Below are 15,359 nucleotides of genomic sequence, written 5' to 3'. Positions count from 1 at the left end.
CTAGTTGTTGGTCTTTTTGCGAAGAGCTTATAAACTGCATTAAGGTTTGTTATGGATTCATTCCAGTTGTTTGGGATTCTTTTATCTTTTAGTATTTTATTTAAGAGAGTATGGGAGTATCAATCACAGTTTTTCCATTATACGTTATCATTTCTGCCGTTATTCCGTCTTTTACAGGTGCTTTGCTACTAATCATATTGGTCAGTGCCCTCTTTGTTTCCGACATGCTTTGCGATATACTGATTCCCTATTTTCGGGTTGCAGTTTTGAGTTTACGTTCTTTATTCTATTTTACAGTTGTTTTATGATTTATTCCGGTGGTTTCCTTTTCGTTTGGTATAGTTCTATATAAAATAGTTGTATGATATTTATGATATCTCTGTAATATTCGTTTCTACGCCGTTCATATCTTTTATTTTATTTATCTCATATCTACCCAATGTTGGTCAAAACGCGTAACTGACCAATTCATATTCCTGTCCTGTTCTATAACTCCTTCTATTTCTTGGATATTTCTTTTGTTTTCTGTTATCATTTTCCTGATGGTCGTATTCTACGTATTCTATTGAATTTCGTTTCCCTTCTTTGCTCATGTATTTCCCTCCATGAGTATCTTTGTCTCTGCTGTGATGCAATTTTCCTTTTGTGCTATGTCTTCCTACTCTAATCATAGTTTTTGTTAGGGTATCGTTTACATCATCTTTATTTCTATTATCGCTATTCAGGTTTTGTGTTAGTAGTTCTGTCAGTCTCTCTTTACATATAGTCTTATTTGGTCAAACTTTACTGTTGAAAAAATAAGACGAGAATAGTTTAAAATTCCCCTTTCAGTTTGAAAGTATTTTTAAAATTGACGAACCAGATCGTATTAATTAATTTCATACATTTATTTATAAGAAAAAGACAAACTATCGCCCAAATTATAATATTGTAGGCTTAAATCCTAATTCATAAAGATATAATAATACCAGGTTAGTGGTTCACTTAATAAAAGCAAAATCCCATTTTCATGAAAGTTCAAATATTATGAAGTATAATAGTAACAAAAGCTGTTATAATCCTAAGTACGTGACTTAGGAACTTATATACTCAAGCACGTAGTGTTGCGTTTGATGAGATGTAGTGTATAATTACAAAACTTTTGTAAGACTAACGACTAGATCAAGTACTTGCATAACTGGTCCGAAGTAACGCGTATTGAGTCCAGAAAGTAATTTCGGGTGTTAAAAAGTAACCGAATCTCACACCACTAGCCCGAACGTGACAGCGAAAACGCGATGAGCCGCTGTTACACTGTTAAGCTGTTGCGGACTATGTTACGTTACTGTAGTGTATTACATCGTATCTTCGTTACGCAACAACCATTGTTACGCGACAAAGTTTCGTTACTGCGTTCTGTTTTTATTTGCAATAATATTCTGTTTCATTCTGTAAATAAATATGTAAAACTAACATGGATTAAATACAAGAATAAATTTACTTTTCTTAACGTTTTATCACGCCGATTGCATTGGCAAAAATTTGAAAGTTCTTCTCCGTATAATTGTAATTATGTCTACATATTCGCTATACGTATACGTGGTTTTGTTTAAATCTAACGTATAAGCGAATGAAGGCAAATATTTTATAAACCATGTGCTATACAGGTATTCTCCAACAACGGAATAAAGTCTCCAAGCCTGCAAGAAGGTATTACAATCCTCTTGAAAACCAATTTTAATAAGGTTTAAAACCATTTTTTGGTTATTAAGATTGGTACAGTTTGTAACAAATTCAGTTTTTTTAGTTAACTAAGTTTTGTAATGAACTGAAATGATTCTAATTACTCATTGCAATAATGCGGCTGATCCTATTGAATTTGGCAAATCATTTTATTGCCATACATGTTATTCTCCCTTATCTTCTATTAGTTAATGATAGTGACACATGTAACTTTCGCTCATATAGATTATGTTTACTCTGGGGTGTCGTCATTGCGCTCCTGATAGTTATTTTAATAAATTTAATTCTATTTACTTCCTTCTTCAACCGTATAGAATTGAGATCGGGCTACCCCAAAAAAAGTCAGTGAAATATGCTTCCAATTTTTCAAAAACACAGTTCGGAGTTAAGTGATCTAGAAAATGCGGATAAATGGTCGCAATATATAAATGGCGTCTTTATCCCGAAACGATTTTTGGAAATTCAGGATAGAGTTAGTAACTGGGAAGTTAGGGAGGACGACGTGTGGATAGTTAGTTTTCCTAAAACGGGTAAGTTTTATATATGCGTGTAGCTGAGAATCTATAAAATCAAACTAAGCAAACTGTTTTAAAATGGCAGTTTAGAGTACTGAATTTTAGAAACGGTTTCTTTCATTTCCTTGGAATAGTAAACGGAAGTGATCTGTTGCCTGTTAAAAGAAGTTAAAGAACTTATTTCATCGCCAATTATACTGGAAGTCTGATGATTAATGTTGAAACAACTCAACGCAAATTTTGTCACGGTTGCTTGAGGTAGTTAATCAATATAAATAGCAATAAATATTTCAAAGCAGTAACAAAATGACACGTTAATCTGTATTAACCGGTTTGGACTACAACAGGGAATAATATCATTGTCTGACATGTAACTTAAGTTAAATAGACCTACCGAGACTTCCACAATATACAGAAGTGTTCTAACGCCACAAAAGAAAAAAAATGTGGGTTGAAAATCTATAAAACAGATAAAGAAATCTCGTATCGATTTAGTTTTATCAAAGGTCCCCTGTATGTTCGCAACCTCTATGGAATCTATAATTCCCATTTGTTTGTTGCTGCTAAATGTTTTCATCGGTATCGCGATGATATTGCAAATCCCAAACATTTTATTTATTCCTGTTCTTGATTTTTCGATTTTAATTTTTGCTACTTCATTGGATAAATGTATAATCTTTTGTGGTTAACTATTTGCTTCTTCGACCACCCTTTGCAATTCACTACTCTTATCAGGACTGTTTTCACTTATGGGAAAATAAAATTGAACTTGCAATTTAACTTGGAATCTACCAGAAAAAGGCGCGACAGTTTTAAGTCTATCTCTAACAACCGATTAATAGCTCTCATATGTTCTAGACCTTGATGAGTAGTCTGTACACTCAAAGCATTTTGCTTTCGATATCTGCAATAAACTGATGGTGGAAGAAGCACGACTCGGTAATATGGAAGTATGATTAATACATTATTAGTTCATAAATTGTCAAAAACATTGTCAGAATATGGAAACGGCAATAAATTTCATCAAATTTTCATTGAATATTGTGCATTTTGCAGCAAACTTTTGGCTGAGTAAACCGAGAGGTGCCGTATCAGCCTACAGCTGCTCTTAAAGATTCTGGTTTGTTTGTAAACTTTAGATCAATTATTTTACACACAAGTTGCGCACAATTCACTCTTGGTCAACGGGAAATATCAAATAGTTATGAAGCATTTACATGTAACCATGATAGACTACGACGTAGAGTCCGTTCTTCATTAAAAAAAAATAATTATTTAATCAAAGAAAAATATAATTACAAAAATAAATAAATAAATTTAGAGCACCATCTGAATTTCTGGCCTCCTGCATTATCAAGAACTATCTCGAAGAAGTTTGAAGTAGATCTAAGTGCAACCATAAACCCATCTTATTAAGGGGTGACTAAAGTACAATCATTAATAACTGTGAATTGCTCTCAATTAATTAAATTTTAATGCGGAAAATTCGTCGTAATTTTGCATAGAGGGTAATACAGAATCAACATATTCAGTAAAAAAATGTATTTGAAAAGAGACTATTTATATAAATGTCAATAGGTATTTATATTATCTTCACAAATAATTTAATTTTAATTTATCTGCAACATGCAGCTTTCTTGAAATTAACACTTCTTTATCTTATGTTAGTTGACCGTGAAAAATTATTCCACTTTGTCAAGTAAATTAAAGTAAAATTAAATCCAGTCTTTTTACACGATTTTCGACTAGTAGCAATTTATTAATTACTTTCTGACTTTACTATTACTAAAGTTATTGCTGGTATTAAATTTGACCTCGTTATAGAACCATAAAACCGTTACAGGTTTTCTCACCTTACATTTATTGCCATTTATCTGCGTAAATTAAAAATTAAATTTTCAGGTACAACATGGACTCAGGAAATGGTATGGTTGATTCTTAATGATTTAGATTATAAAGCCGCAGAACAGAATTTACTTAAACGATCTCCGCAACTCGAGTAAGCTTTTTTGCTAGGTATTTACTTGTTTTGCAATATGTAATTAAATAAGGAAAACAGTGATGAGCTAAATTAATATTTAACTTCATACTAGGCACAATTATTTATCTATCAGAAATTGAATAAATTATCTGGCAATTTCTGATTTTATCATTTTTTTGTTAATTTACTGTGGGTAGTGAATTTCATGTATTTTTTCCAAGTAATACATTCGAATGATAAGTTGCGATTTGCACATAATCCTAAATTGCGTCTCAATACGTGTGATTCCAATAGATTTGGCTCTCCTTTATTAATGCTTTTGAGTAATAGATTATTTTTAGGGCTAGTGCGTTAGTGCGATATCCATGGTTAAATCTGATGTGGACATGGATACCTCAACCCATAACAGATTCTCTAAAATATGTAAAAAATCAAAAAAGTCCGGTCTGTATAAAAACTCATCTGCCATGGAACCTGCTCCCAAAGGAAATTCAAAAGAAGATTAAGAAACCAAAAGTACGAAAATAACGGTTGTATTCGAAACACACGGTTTAGGTATAAGTATGCCCTTGAATCATTTAAAAACATTTACTTTTAGATTATTTATATATCAAGGAATCCTAAGGACACGTGCATTTCCTATTATCATTTTTCGAGGCTAATTAAAGAGTTTGATGGTAGTTTAGAGGAATTTTGTAACAAATTTTTGGCTGGCAATGGTAAGTACAGAATTGGTAATTAAGATAAATTCTAACTTAATATTTTTAATTGTAACCTTCTCAAATGAATTGTTATAAAAAACTGAAAGAAACTGACTATAACATGAAAACACAGCGGAAATTATCCTTAATTCTAAACCTCGTTCAACAACCTCAACGAAACACAAATATTTTGACTATGAAGGTTTTATATGAAATGATCCTGAAACATAATTTAATGATCTTTTTAAAATGTTTAAATACTAAATGCACGAAAACTCTGAAGTATAATGTTGCCACATACATATTCTAGTAATTTCTTTAAAATATCAGAAATCATCTTCGTCATGTTAGTATGATAATAAAGAATTAAACATTGAATAAACACACGCGACGACAACAGTTTGTTTACAAGTTAAAATGGATATTTTTAGGCAAATGCGCCGTCTGCCTTTTAAAAATTTGCTTCTACCGCACTAAAGGAGGTAAGAATATCAAATTTGTACCTTCTTCTTCTTCAATTGCACTATCCCTTTTGGACATTGGCTATTAATAAGGTGATTCGAACTTTATCATCGATCGGATCGACAACCAAACCACTTTTTTATATTTTACATCCAAGAGTTTCTTCTTCTACCTGGACCTCTTCTACCGTTCGCCCCTGCCCTGAAAGATAAATTGCTGAAAGCGATATTTCTTGTGCCTCATCCATGGCCGAAGTATTTCAGTTTCCTTTTCTTTAACATGAACCTGATTTCTTGCTGTTTGCCGATTCTGTTGAGTACTTCTTCGTTTGTGACGTGGTCCTTCCAGGATATTGGGAGAACACGCCGATATAAATATGTTTTTCATTCTGACAAAAGTTGTTCTTGCCTTCCCAATCCTGGATTTGATTTCTATGGCCATGTCCCATTGACTGTGAACAATTGTCCCTAAATATGTATATTTTTCAACGTGTTCCATGGGTGTTTGGTGTAGTGTAAATCTTCCTATTGGTATTAGTTGTTTACTAATGCACATCCACTTTGTTTTTGAGATATTTAGTCTAAGTCCGAATTCCTCGGATACATCGATCACCTGTAATAGACTCTGAATATCTTCAAGACTATTAGCTATGATGGCAGTGTCGTCCGCGTATCTAATGTTATTGCTGAGTTCATCAAGATAGTTATCTTTACTACCGCTGTGGCATCATGAAGCACCTCGTCAAAGATCGCTTGGGAGCATAAATTGAAAAGTGTTGGCGATAGTATGCATCCTTGACGGACTCCTTTTTTGATCTGAGTGTCTTCCGCTAATTCCTCGGCAATTTTTATCTTTGCAGATTGATCCCCGTATGGACTTGTTATAATGCTATTCTAATATCTTTAGAGTCTAGACCTGTAGTTTTAAGAAGAAAGTTTTAAAAGAATTCCACAAGTTTTCCGTGCTTTACGTTGTCGAACGCTTTTGAAAAGTCAATGAAACATATATATACATCTCGGTTCATGTCTCTGCACCTCTGTATAAGCACCTGTAAGGATCAAACCGATTCTCTGGTGTTGAAGCATCCGCTGAACCCAAATTGGGTCTCGGTCATCCTTGATTCACATTTTGCACATATACGGTTATGTTGGTAAATATTTTTGTTACGATGTTAATTAAGCTAATTTAGTCTATAATGGTCACAAGTTCTTGCTCGTGGGTTCTTGAGGGTAGTGATAAATACTGGGTTGGTATGGACGAATGGTCGTGAGGCAATTCACAGCAGTCATATATCTTGTTGAACAGTGGTATCAGAATATTCATGAGTTGCGAGTCTATTTAAGTCATTAGTTTAATAATCTCAGCGTGAATGTCGTCTGGGTCTTTATTGTTTTTCATGGATAGAATGGCTTTTACGATCTCTTCTTTTATGATGGGGGACCTGACATTTGTTCTTTAGCATTTATGCAAATTTTTAAAAGAGTGACTCTATATATAATTTCCAGACTTTTAGTAACTCCTATCAGCTACTATTTTTCCATTATTTACTATGTATTGTGGTGCCTTGTTTCGTGATGTTCTTAATTTGTTTGTACATGTTATGGTCGTCATACTTTCTTTCAAGTTCTTAGATTTCTTCACACTTCTCTCCCAGACATTTATCCTTGCCTTCCCTTATCTTTCTTCTCATGGTTCTGTAAATGTGACGATATTTATCTGGATCCTTATTTTTGTATTTTCTTCTGGTGACCATTAGTTGCATAATTTTATCTGTGATACCATACCATACCTTATTTTTATTGTATGTTCTTTACAGATGTTCTTCGCATGTATTCCTATAATCTGCTTAGTTTTGTTCCACTTGTGTACTGGATCTTCATCTGATGCTGTCATGTTCAGCATTTCTGTTTTAAGTATTTTCGCAATCAAAGTTCTCGTGTTATCGTCTCTAAGTTGTGCTAATAGTCAGCAGTCTCGGCACCCATCGTGCGAATAGCTTTCTCATATTCAAATATTTATGTAAGTTGTGATTTACCCTCTCAGTTGAGGTGCCTACAGCCTCATCTACCTCAAACATTTTTATTCTCCGATCGTCCAGTATCGTTCCATGGATTTTATCGACCATTTCTGGCGTAACGACCTCTTTTGGACGACCTGAACGTTCGGCGTCATTTGTGCTGGTTCGACCACAACGAAACTCAGTGGGCCACTTCTTAACCATTGAAATTGATGATGCAGAGTCCCCATAGAATTATTCAGCTATTCCTTCGTTTTTTTGATAGATTTTTAACGTAAAAAATAATGCCTGATCAGCACTCGGAATACACTTTTTTCCGTATTCGTCATCTCCTTTCAATGACTGTTAAACACGAAGTAAATGACACAGCGAGCTTAAAATTTCACAGCAGTCTACTAACAGACGACAGTGGAAATTCAAAAAGTCACTGACTTATTAAACTACCCTCGTACCATTGTGTGAGAAAAACGGTTCGGTGATATTTTCAACTATTTTTTAAGTGAATTATACTTTTAATTTTGTAGCCATATCTTAAGGTAATTATCTGCATGCAATGGAATGTAATCATTATTTTAGCGTCGGAAATATTCACGTTGCTAACAGTATTCAGCTTCGACAAATTTACTCATATTTGGAAACACACCATTTCATACGACGTTTCTCCATCCAAAACATGAATCGAGAGGCCACATTCACATCGAATTCGATAAAAATAATAACGAGTAGCTCTGTCTGTCTGCAATTTTCTTATTTTAAGGATTTGTCTTGAAAATAAGTTTCGGTTCAGCACCATTTCACATTTATGGTTCAGTTTATCGAAAGTCTGATAGCAACAGCAACAACTTTCATGAACAAATTCTTTCAAATATTCTATAGTGCCATTCTTCTCTGTATTAATTATTAAACGCTTTTATTTGAGTCAAAGTCCAACATCTTTATAAGACAATGAAAATACGAGTACATCATCTACTCTGAATTGAATACCGATTACGGAAACCCTAACACGAAATGCGGTTTTGCGGTACGGTTTTGTGGCAATGAAATTGTTACCTCGAAGGAAAATGTAACTGCAACGAAATTCACTGGAAAAACTAATTTGAAATTTTATTACACAATTCTGCTGAAAAGGTAAATTAATAAAGGTAATAAATAAGTACAGGTTTACGAAAATCGATTAACTGTTTCACGTGGTTAGGTGGAAAACGCTACGTAGACAAACACTTAAATATTAATTTGGTTGACAGTATTCAGTTATTCAAATTTCAGCATTTAATGAGAAACGTTCTATTGTATTGAGTTATTACCATATAAAAACATACGAACATTAACTTTGAGATGACACCATTTTTGAACAGGATATATAAAACAAGATATATTTGAGTGAAATTGAAAGTAAAAATTAATTACACATGAAATCGTTTAGACAATTTGATCAGAAGTATTCAAAAGAAAAATGCTTACTTACAAACCATGAATAATTTGATTAAGCAATTAATGACAAAGCAGTTTGAGTATGTAACAAATAAATATGAATTGATGATAATGTGATGATAATATGAATGAATGATAAAAATTAATAGAAATCACATCAACAATGTTAGATGTGCAGGCGCCACGGCCCTTGTGCCTGCACAAAACCTGCTTTATAGAATTCAACAACATTCATTCCAATATGGTCTAAACGTAAACGCATCTAAACCCAAATACCTGGTATCGAAGAAAAGAACACAAAAACCCTTAATAGCTAAAAATGATGCTGTCGAAAGAGTACGTAGATTCAGTTACTTAAGGAGAACCATGCACGACACTTGGGATTACGTTGCAGAGAAAAAATTTCGTATTCTGAAATTCTGGCTGAAAAAGCCAGAATCGCATTCTTCCAGATGAAAAACTTATCCGTTGCCAAAGTTCTAGGCTTACTTTTGCAGATGCGAATGTTAAGATGTTATATGTTTTCCATAATGTCATATGGAGCTGAACCATGGACAATTAACGAAACCATTAGCAGGAAAATTAATGGCTGACATTTGGCTATACCGTCGCATACTTAAAATATCCTAAACAGAACAGATGACCATCAAACAGGTCCGAGAAAGAATTAATAAAAATATACAGCTCGAATAGACCTTGAAAAAACGCAAATTGGAATACCTCGGTTATACCTCGGAGGCAAGGAATACCTCGGAGGCACAACAAATATTGGCTCCTACAACTAATACTACAGGGTAAGCTCGAATCCAAAAGGAGCCCAGGTGGCCGACGCCACTCTTGAATGAGAAACTTGTGTTTTTGAAAAAACCGGTTTGGCCTCAGTTCAGGTCGAACGAGTTGCAGGAACCGAAGGATATCGAATAATTAACTACGTTTCCACCTTGGCGCCAAACAACAAATGCCGAAAATCACAATTTAGTAAAACAAGAATGCTTAAATAGTACGGGTTTGCAGATCTACTTACCACGTGGAAAGATGAAAAAACAAAGCGAACATAATTACTTTATAATAGTCAAATGACAGTAGACAAAAATTAAAATGGTTTTATAGGAACAAACTGCTACCTTTTGATGTGGTTAAATAATACAAGTGAAACCATAATAATACCCTATCTTTTTATGGCTTTACTTTGTTTCATTGCATCAAAGCGAAAAAAAAAACGACAATAAAAGAATGTTAATATGTAAAATTACAAGTAAAACTTCTTAGTCTACACAAACTCTTAAGGATAATAGAATCAAACATTTGCAAAGAAAGAGTTTTGCATTGTATATCTAAGAAAGAAAGCGTTTTTAAAATAATCACACGATAAAATATTATTCATATCAACAGTTCAGGGAAAGACCCCCTATACGTTCCTACTGTATGATACAGCAACACTAGGTATAACATAATAAAAATATAACAAAACATTACTTAAATAATAAAATATGTATTATCAAAAATAAAACATAAATACCATTTTAACAGAAGAGTACTATTCAAATAAAAATGGATTCAGAACAAGGTAATTCTTAACACATAAATCATATGAGTACATAAATCCTAATGTATGTTATATTTCCGTCTATATTGCTATATGTAAAAAAACAGACACTGTTTATTTTCATTTAACGTTATCAAATTTTCTTTGACAATATGACTTTTTAAGATATATGTTTATGTAATTTAACAGCATATCAAATTTCTTTTAAGAAAAATTTCAAAGTTATATTTTTCGTTAATTTTTTCGGCAATTTAAATAATTCGTCAAATGTCCATATTTTCGTATTTTGCAATAATAAGTTTCCATCATAAACGTTGAAAATTTTATATTTTTCTACCAATTTCAAGTAAGTAACGCAATTTGAGGAAAACTTTTTGAACAAAATCACTGGTACTTAAATAGATAAAACTTAAATATGAGATGAGCTAATAATGAAAATAGACTACAACAAGGGGATAATTATAATGGTACAAAGTGTAATCAATTGAGTATTTAAAGTACAGCATACAATCTATAAAAAGTCGTTAAAATTGAGCATTTACATTTTGCGGTATCAAATACATAAATGCGACAAATCCAAAAACTCCTTATTTTGTACAGAAAAGCGTTAGTGAAATTAGAATTGAATTAAAATATTAAATGAACGCTGAAATTAATTAATTGAAAGTAGGATGGGTTAGGACACGTTAATGTTTGAGATTTTTATTATTTTGCTTTAACTTTGAATTTTGTTATGAATTTTTTAGGCAATTGCCCATCAGATTTATCCTTACTTTCCTCAAACAGTAGCACTATATATCAAGTTTTAGATGTTAGAGAAAAACGTTTTTAAATGGTTTTATATATATTTAATCTACTTTCACATATCGGAAAATATGTCCTGTTTAAGAATGGTTTAATATTCAAAGGTGATCTTCAAATAGTTTTTGTTTGACAATAATTCAATGCAAAACAAGACTTTTCATTAGCAAGTACATATTGAAATGTAAAGAGTTCCAAATTTTAATAGAAAGCAATTAGAGTTTTATAGTATTTTTCAAATATTTGAAAATGTTTCACACCAAAAAGCATTAAAATCATAAAACCAAATTCACCAAAGAAAAATTTTACTCAATAGTCAAATATCATATTACTAATAATATTTTCTGCTAGAAACCATTTTCTTTAATAGCACCGGAAAAAAGCTGTTTTGCCTAACTTGCGTTCTTGCCACAATCCTTAAAAAAACGTGCTAATACTCTAACAAATTGACTGGTGGTAGTTAAAAGATTACTTTCATGTCGGCTTTTATCAGCAAGGTAATGGTCGTTATATTGCCAATTTGATGACATAACACCAGAACCTTGTACTACGCCATGCCATAAAACGCCTAACAATTGATAAACATGAGCTTCGAGCAAAGTGTTATTTGGCACATTTAATATTTGCTTAATTTATATATCAGCTAATTTTTGTTTTCAGTCAACTTTGCCCCCTTTTGGAACCACGTACTGCCGTTTTGGAAGCGACGCAACGATTCAAACATTTTATTCCTGAAATTTGAAGAACTAAAACAGGATCTACCGGGTGCTATTCGGAAAACTGCCACATTTCTTGGAAAAGACGTGAGCGCAGATCAAGTGGACCAATTAGCAAAGCACTTGAGCTTTGAAAGCATGAAAATAAATCCGGCGGTTAATTACGATTGGCTGGTAAAGTTGTCGAATTTGTACAAACCTGATGAAAGTAATGCATTTATGAGACAAGGAAAAGTTGGAGGATTCAAAGATGCATTAACGCCGGAAATGATAATAAAATTCGACGAGTGGACAGAAGAGTGTATTAAGGGAACTGGATTAACTTATCCTTAGGACTTAAACAGGAAAGAATTTGCCATTTAAATTTTTGCCAATCAATTATCAAACGTGTAATAAAGGAAGGTTCATTAAATAAAGTATTACATTGTTTACAAAAATCACCATTTTGGTTTTACTATACAATACAAAAATGTGATTCTTTGCAGCACTTATAATTTGCTACGCCGTGCGATATTGCCAGCTTGTCTTTCTATACTGTTGGACGCTAATATGTTCTCAAAATCTCGCATGCAGTATGTGATGGTCTCATACTACATATGTGTATATGTATAATTGATGGTTAAAGGTTTCCTCACCTTAAAGGGCCACTAATAATTTTAAAAGATAGACAGGCTACATGTTGTTCTACGACTCTATTAACAATTCAAATATTTTTGACACAATGTAATCTAACAAATAGACTTAATTAATTGGATTAATTAACAACTTGACTAAGCTGCATTAAAAATTGTATATGGTAGATATTAACGGAAATCTGCACAGAATAGACTTGGGTAACACTGTGTTGAGTTGCGCTTTTGTGTGTTGCAACTCTCTGAGTTAGTGAGTTATAATAATTTATTGAAGCGGATTAAATCTTTACGAGACCCGAGATTTGAATTTTAACATATAAAAAATAACGGACATCAAAATTTTTTATGAGAAACGTTTCACCACTTAGCTCAAAAAAATAAGAAAAAGTTGCGTCATTTTTTATAAGTAACCTCTTTCCAGCAACGGATCTGAGTTACTCCGCCGGTCCATTGGGTTAGCGTACCAAGTGGAGGAGGAGTTAGAGTTAGGAGTTAGGAGGGAAAAATCACTGAGTTCTCCAGGCCTACAACAGAACCTTCTTACTATTACAGAGTCGTACTTCTTTTCCAAAAGTGGTAACTCTTCGTACGTGTCATTTTCAGGCTAAAGCGTTCGCAAGAAAACTCATACATTTGAAACCGATCCGGGGTTTCTGATATTGTTGCAAGTCGCCTGCTTTACAGAATTAGAACTTATATACATATGAATATTTTACTAGCAATAAATATGGTGTATACATGTATAGACATCATGTTTGCCATAAGTCGGAAGAAATCCCTGGAATCATAAACACCCTAAAATCTATGAAAAGAAATAAGGCTCCAGATGAAGATAACGTCATAATAGAGATGATGGAAGAAGCTGCAGAAATAATAGTCCCAAGGCTAAAAAGTGTATTCAACTATTGCCTAGAACAAAAGCAACATACCAGAAAGTTGAACAATGCGTTGGTCGTAATATAATCCAAAAAAGGTGATGCATCATTACTTCAAAACTGCAGACCGATCAGCCTGCTCTCACATATGTATAAGTTACTTACAAAAATCATTGCTCGCCGGTTATCGCAAAAACTAGACGATTCTCAACCATTCGTCCGGAATGGGTTTAGTAGTTACTGACGACCATCTCCTCACAATCAAAATTTTAATAGAGAAATCAGTCGAATAAAATTTCCCCCTGTACATGGTCTTCATCGATTATGAGAAGGTATTCGACTCTATTGAACACTGGGCACTAACGCAAGAACTCAACCATGCACGAATTGACTCTCGATATAGTAAATTGATTAGGAGCAAATACCAACATGTTAGAGCAAACATTAAAATGCACGATTGTACTAACAGCTTCCCGATCGAGAGATGTATTAGACAGGAAGATACAATATCTCCTAAACTATTTACTTTGGCACTCGAAGGCGTTTTTAAAAGGGTGGACTCGTCGGGTAAAGGACTAAATACTAATGGCGAAAGACTAAATCATCTAAGATTTGCAGACGACGTTGTTCTTTTCGCGGAAAACGACGAAGACCTATAATATATGAGCAGAATTAGAGCAAACATCAAAGAAAATAGGACTTAAAATCAACCTAAGACAACAAAGACAATGTGTCAACAAGACCCACAAATAACTGTAAATAGAACACGGATAGTCTACGTCAGAGATATATATATATATCTTGGATAAAGTGTAAAAATGGGAAAACAAAATAAAGATATGGAAGTAGAGAGAAGACAACGTTGGGATGGGTAGCATTCAGAAAATTAGCTTTCACTCTGAAAAACAAAAAGATACCCCAGCACTTGCGATCCAAAGTATTTGACCAGTGTATTCTCCTTATCATAACCTATGGAGCTCAAACCTGGACCTTCCCAAAACAAATAATAACAATACTGGAAGTGACACTAACTATGGAAATGGCAATGATTGGTATCTCGTTAAGACAAAGTAGAAGAAACGAATGGATCAGGCAGAGAACTAAAGTAACTGACATAACAACAAGAATAACACAGTTGAAATGGGACTATCCCGACCACATAGCTCGCATCAAGGACACTAGTTGGACCGCTAGGATGATCAAGAGGAGACCATGGGCAGGAAAGAGATATAGAGGTCGACCAATAACTTGATGGTATGACGATATCAAGAGATCAGCCAGACTACCATGGATAAGAATCGTACAAGATAGGAATAGATGGAGAACGGTAAGGGTACGTGTAACCGTGAGAACACCCGCCTTTACTTATGATTAACATAACTACGAGTCGGTAGACTGAGGGCTAAGATACAAAAACCTGAAAACTAGCTATGAAAATGCACATTTCGAAAAATATTCGAAAGGTCTCAACCCCCAGTAACAACCGCGAGGACACAGAACGAAAAAGGAACTAAAAAATTGGAAAAACTAAATACGACAAAACTAAATAAACTAAATAAGCCCAAAAGAAAAGGGGTATATTATAGTGAGCAGAAATATTTCAAAGCATATTTTTACTAGAGCATGGTCATCATGAAAACTTGAGAAGGTCAGAGATTCTCCACCTATGTAAAAAATGGGTTTTTGCTGATTCTAGTCGAGGCTAACAAGTTTAAAACCAGGAAGACGGAAAGTTTAAAATATGTTACAGTAAAGGAAAGAAAAGTGATTGAATTATAATGAATGATGAATAAATATTTAGACACATAAGTGTTTGAATGAAAATTGATAATTGAATGCAGAATTTTATATCTTTAATTAAGGTAATAAAATGAAAATTTGTAATGTGAGGTGGTTCATGTGAAGCACACTTTTAAACAACTCACCTAATTTTATCAGTTACTTGAGTTCTAAGCATCCA

At 33.3% G+C, this 15,359-nt stretch overlaps 1 protein-coding gene across 1 annotated transcript; it reads left to right on the top strand.

Moving 5' to 3' along the window:
* The first annotated feature begins 1,879 nt into the window (after positions 1 to 1,879).
* On the top strand, positions 1,880 to 12,332 carry LOC109533707 (luciferin sulfotransferase). The gene is made up of 5 exons (XM_019899098.2): positions 1,880 to 2,252; positions 4,140 to 4,236; positions 4,560 to 4,734; positions 4,817 to 4,937; positions 11,837 to 12,332. Exons 1-5 carry the CDS (start codon positions 2,075 to 2,077, stop codon positions 12,223 to 12,225), a joined length of 960 nt encoding a protein of 319 aa, XP_019754657.1. The 5' UTR covers positions 1,880 to 2,074; the 3' UTR covers positions 12,226 to 12,332.
* The last annotated feature ends 3,027 nt before the right edge of the window (positions 12,333 to 15,359 follow it).

The sequence above is a fragment of the Dendroctonus ponderosae genome, unplaced genomic scaffold (genome assembly GCF_020466585.1).
Source record: "Dendroctonus ponderosae isolate FM_Combo_2020 unplaced genomic scaffold, Dpon_F_20191213v2 Dpon_F_20191213_5, whole genome shotgun sequence".
Classification (NCBI taxonomy): domain Eukaryota; kingdom Metazoa; phylum Arthropoda; class Insecta; order Coleoptera; family Curculionidae; genus Dendroctonus; species Dendroctonus ponderosae.
This window is presented reverse-complemented; position numbering and strand designations above follow the sequence as displayed.

What these genes read in the sequence shown, in the direction of transcription:
- LOC109533707 (XM_019899098.2), top strand. Translation starts at nt 2,075, where the DNA reads ATGCTTCCAATTTTTCAAAAACACAGTTCGGAGTTAAGTGATCTAGAA. An exon ending in AAACGATCTCCGCAACTCGA is followed by an intron (nt 4,237 to 4,559) that starts GTAAGCTTTTTT and finishes GATTATTTTTAG; the next exon opens with GGCTAGTGCGTTAGTGCGAT. An exon ending in CAAATTTTTGGCTGGCAATG is followed by an intron (nt 4,938 to 11,836) that starts GTAAGTACAGAA and finishes TTTTGTTTTCAG; the next exon opens with TCAACTTTGCCCCCTTTTGG.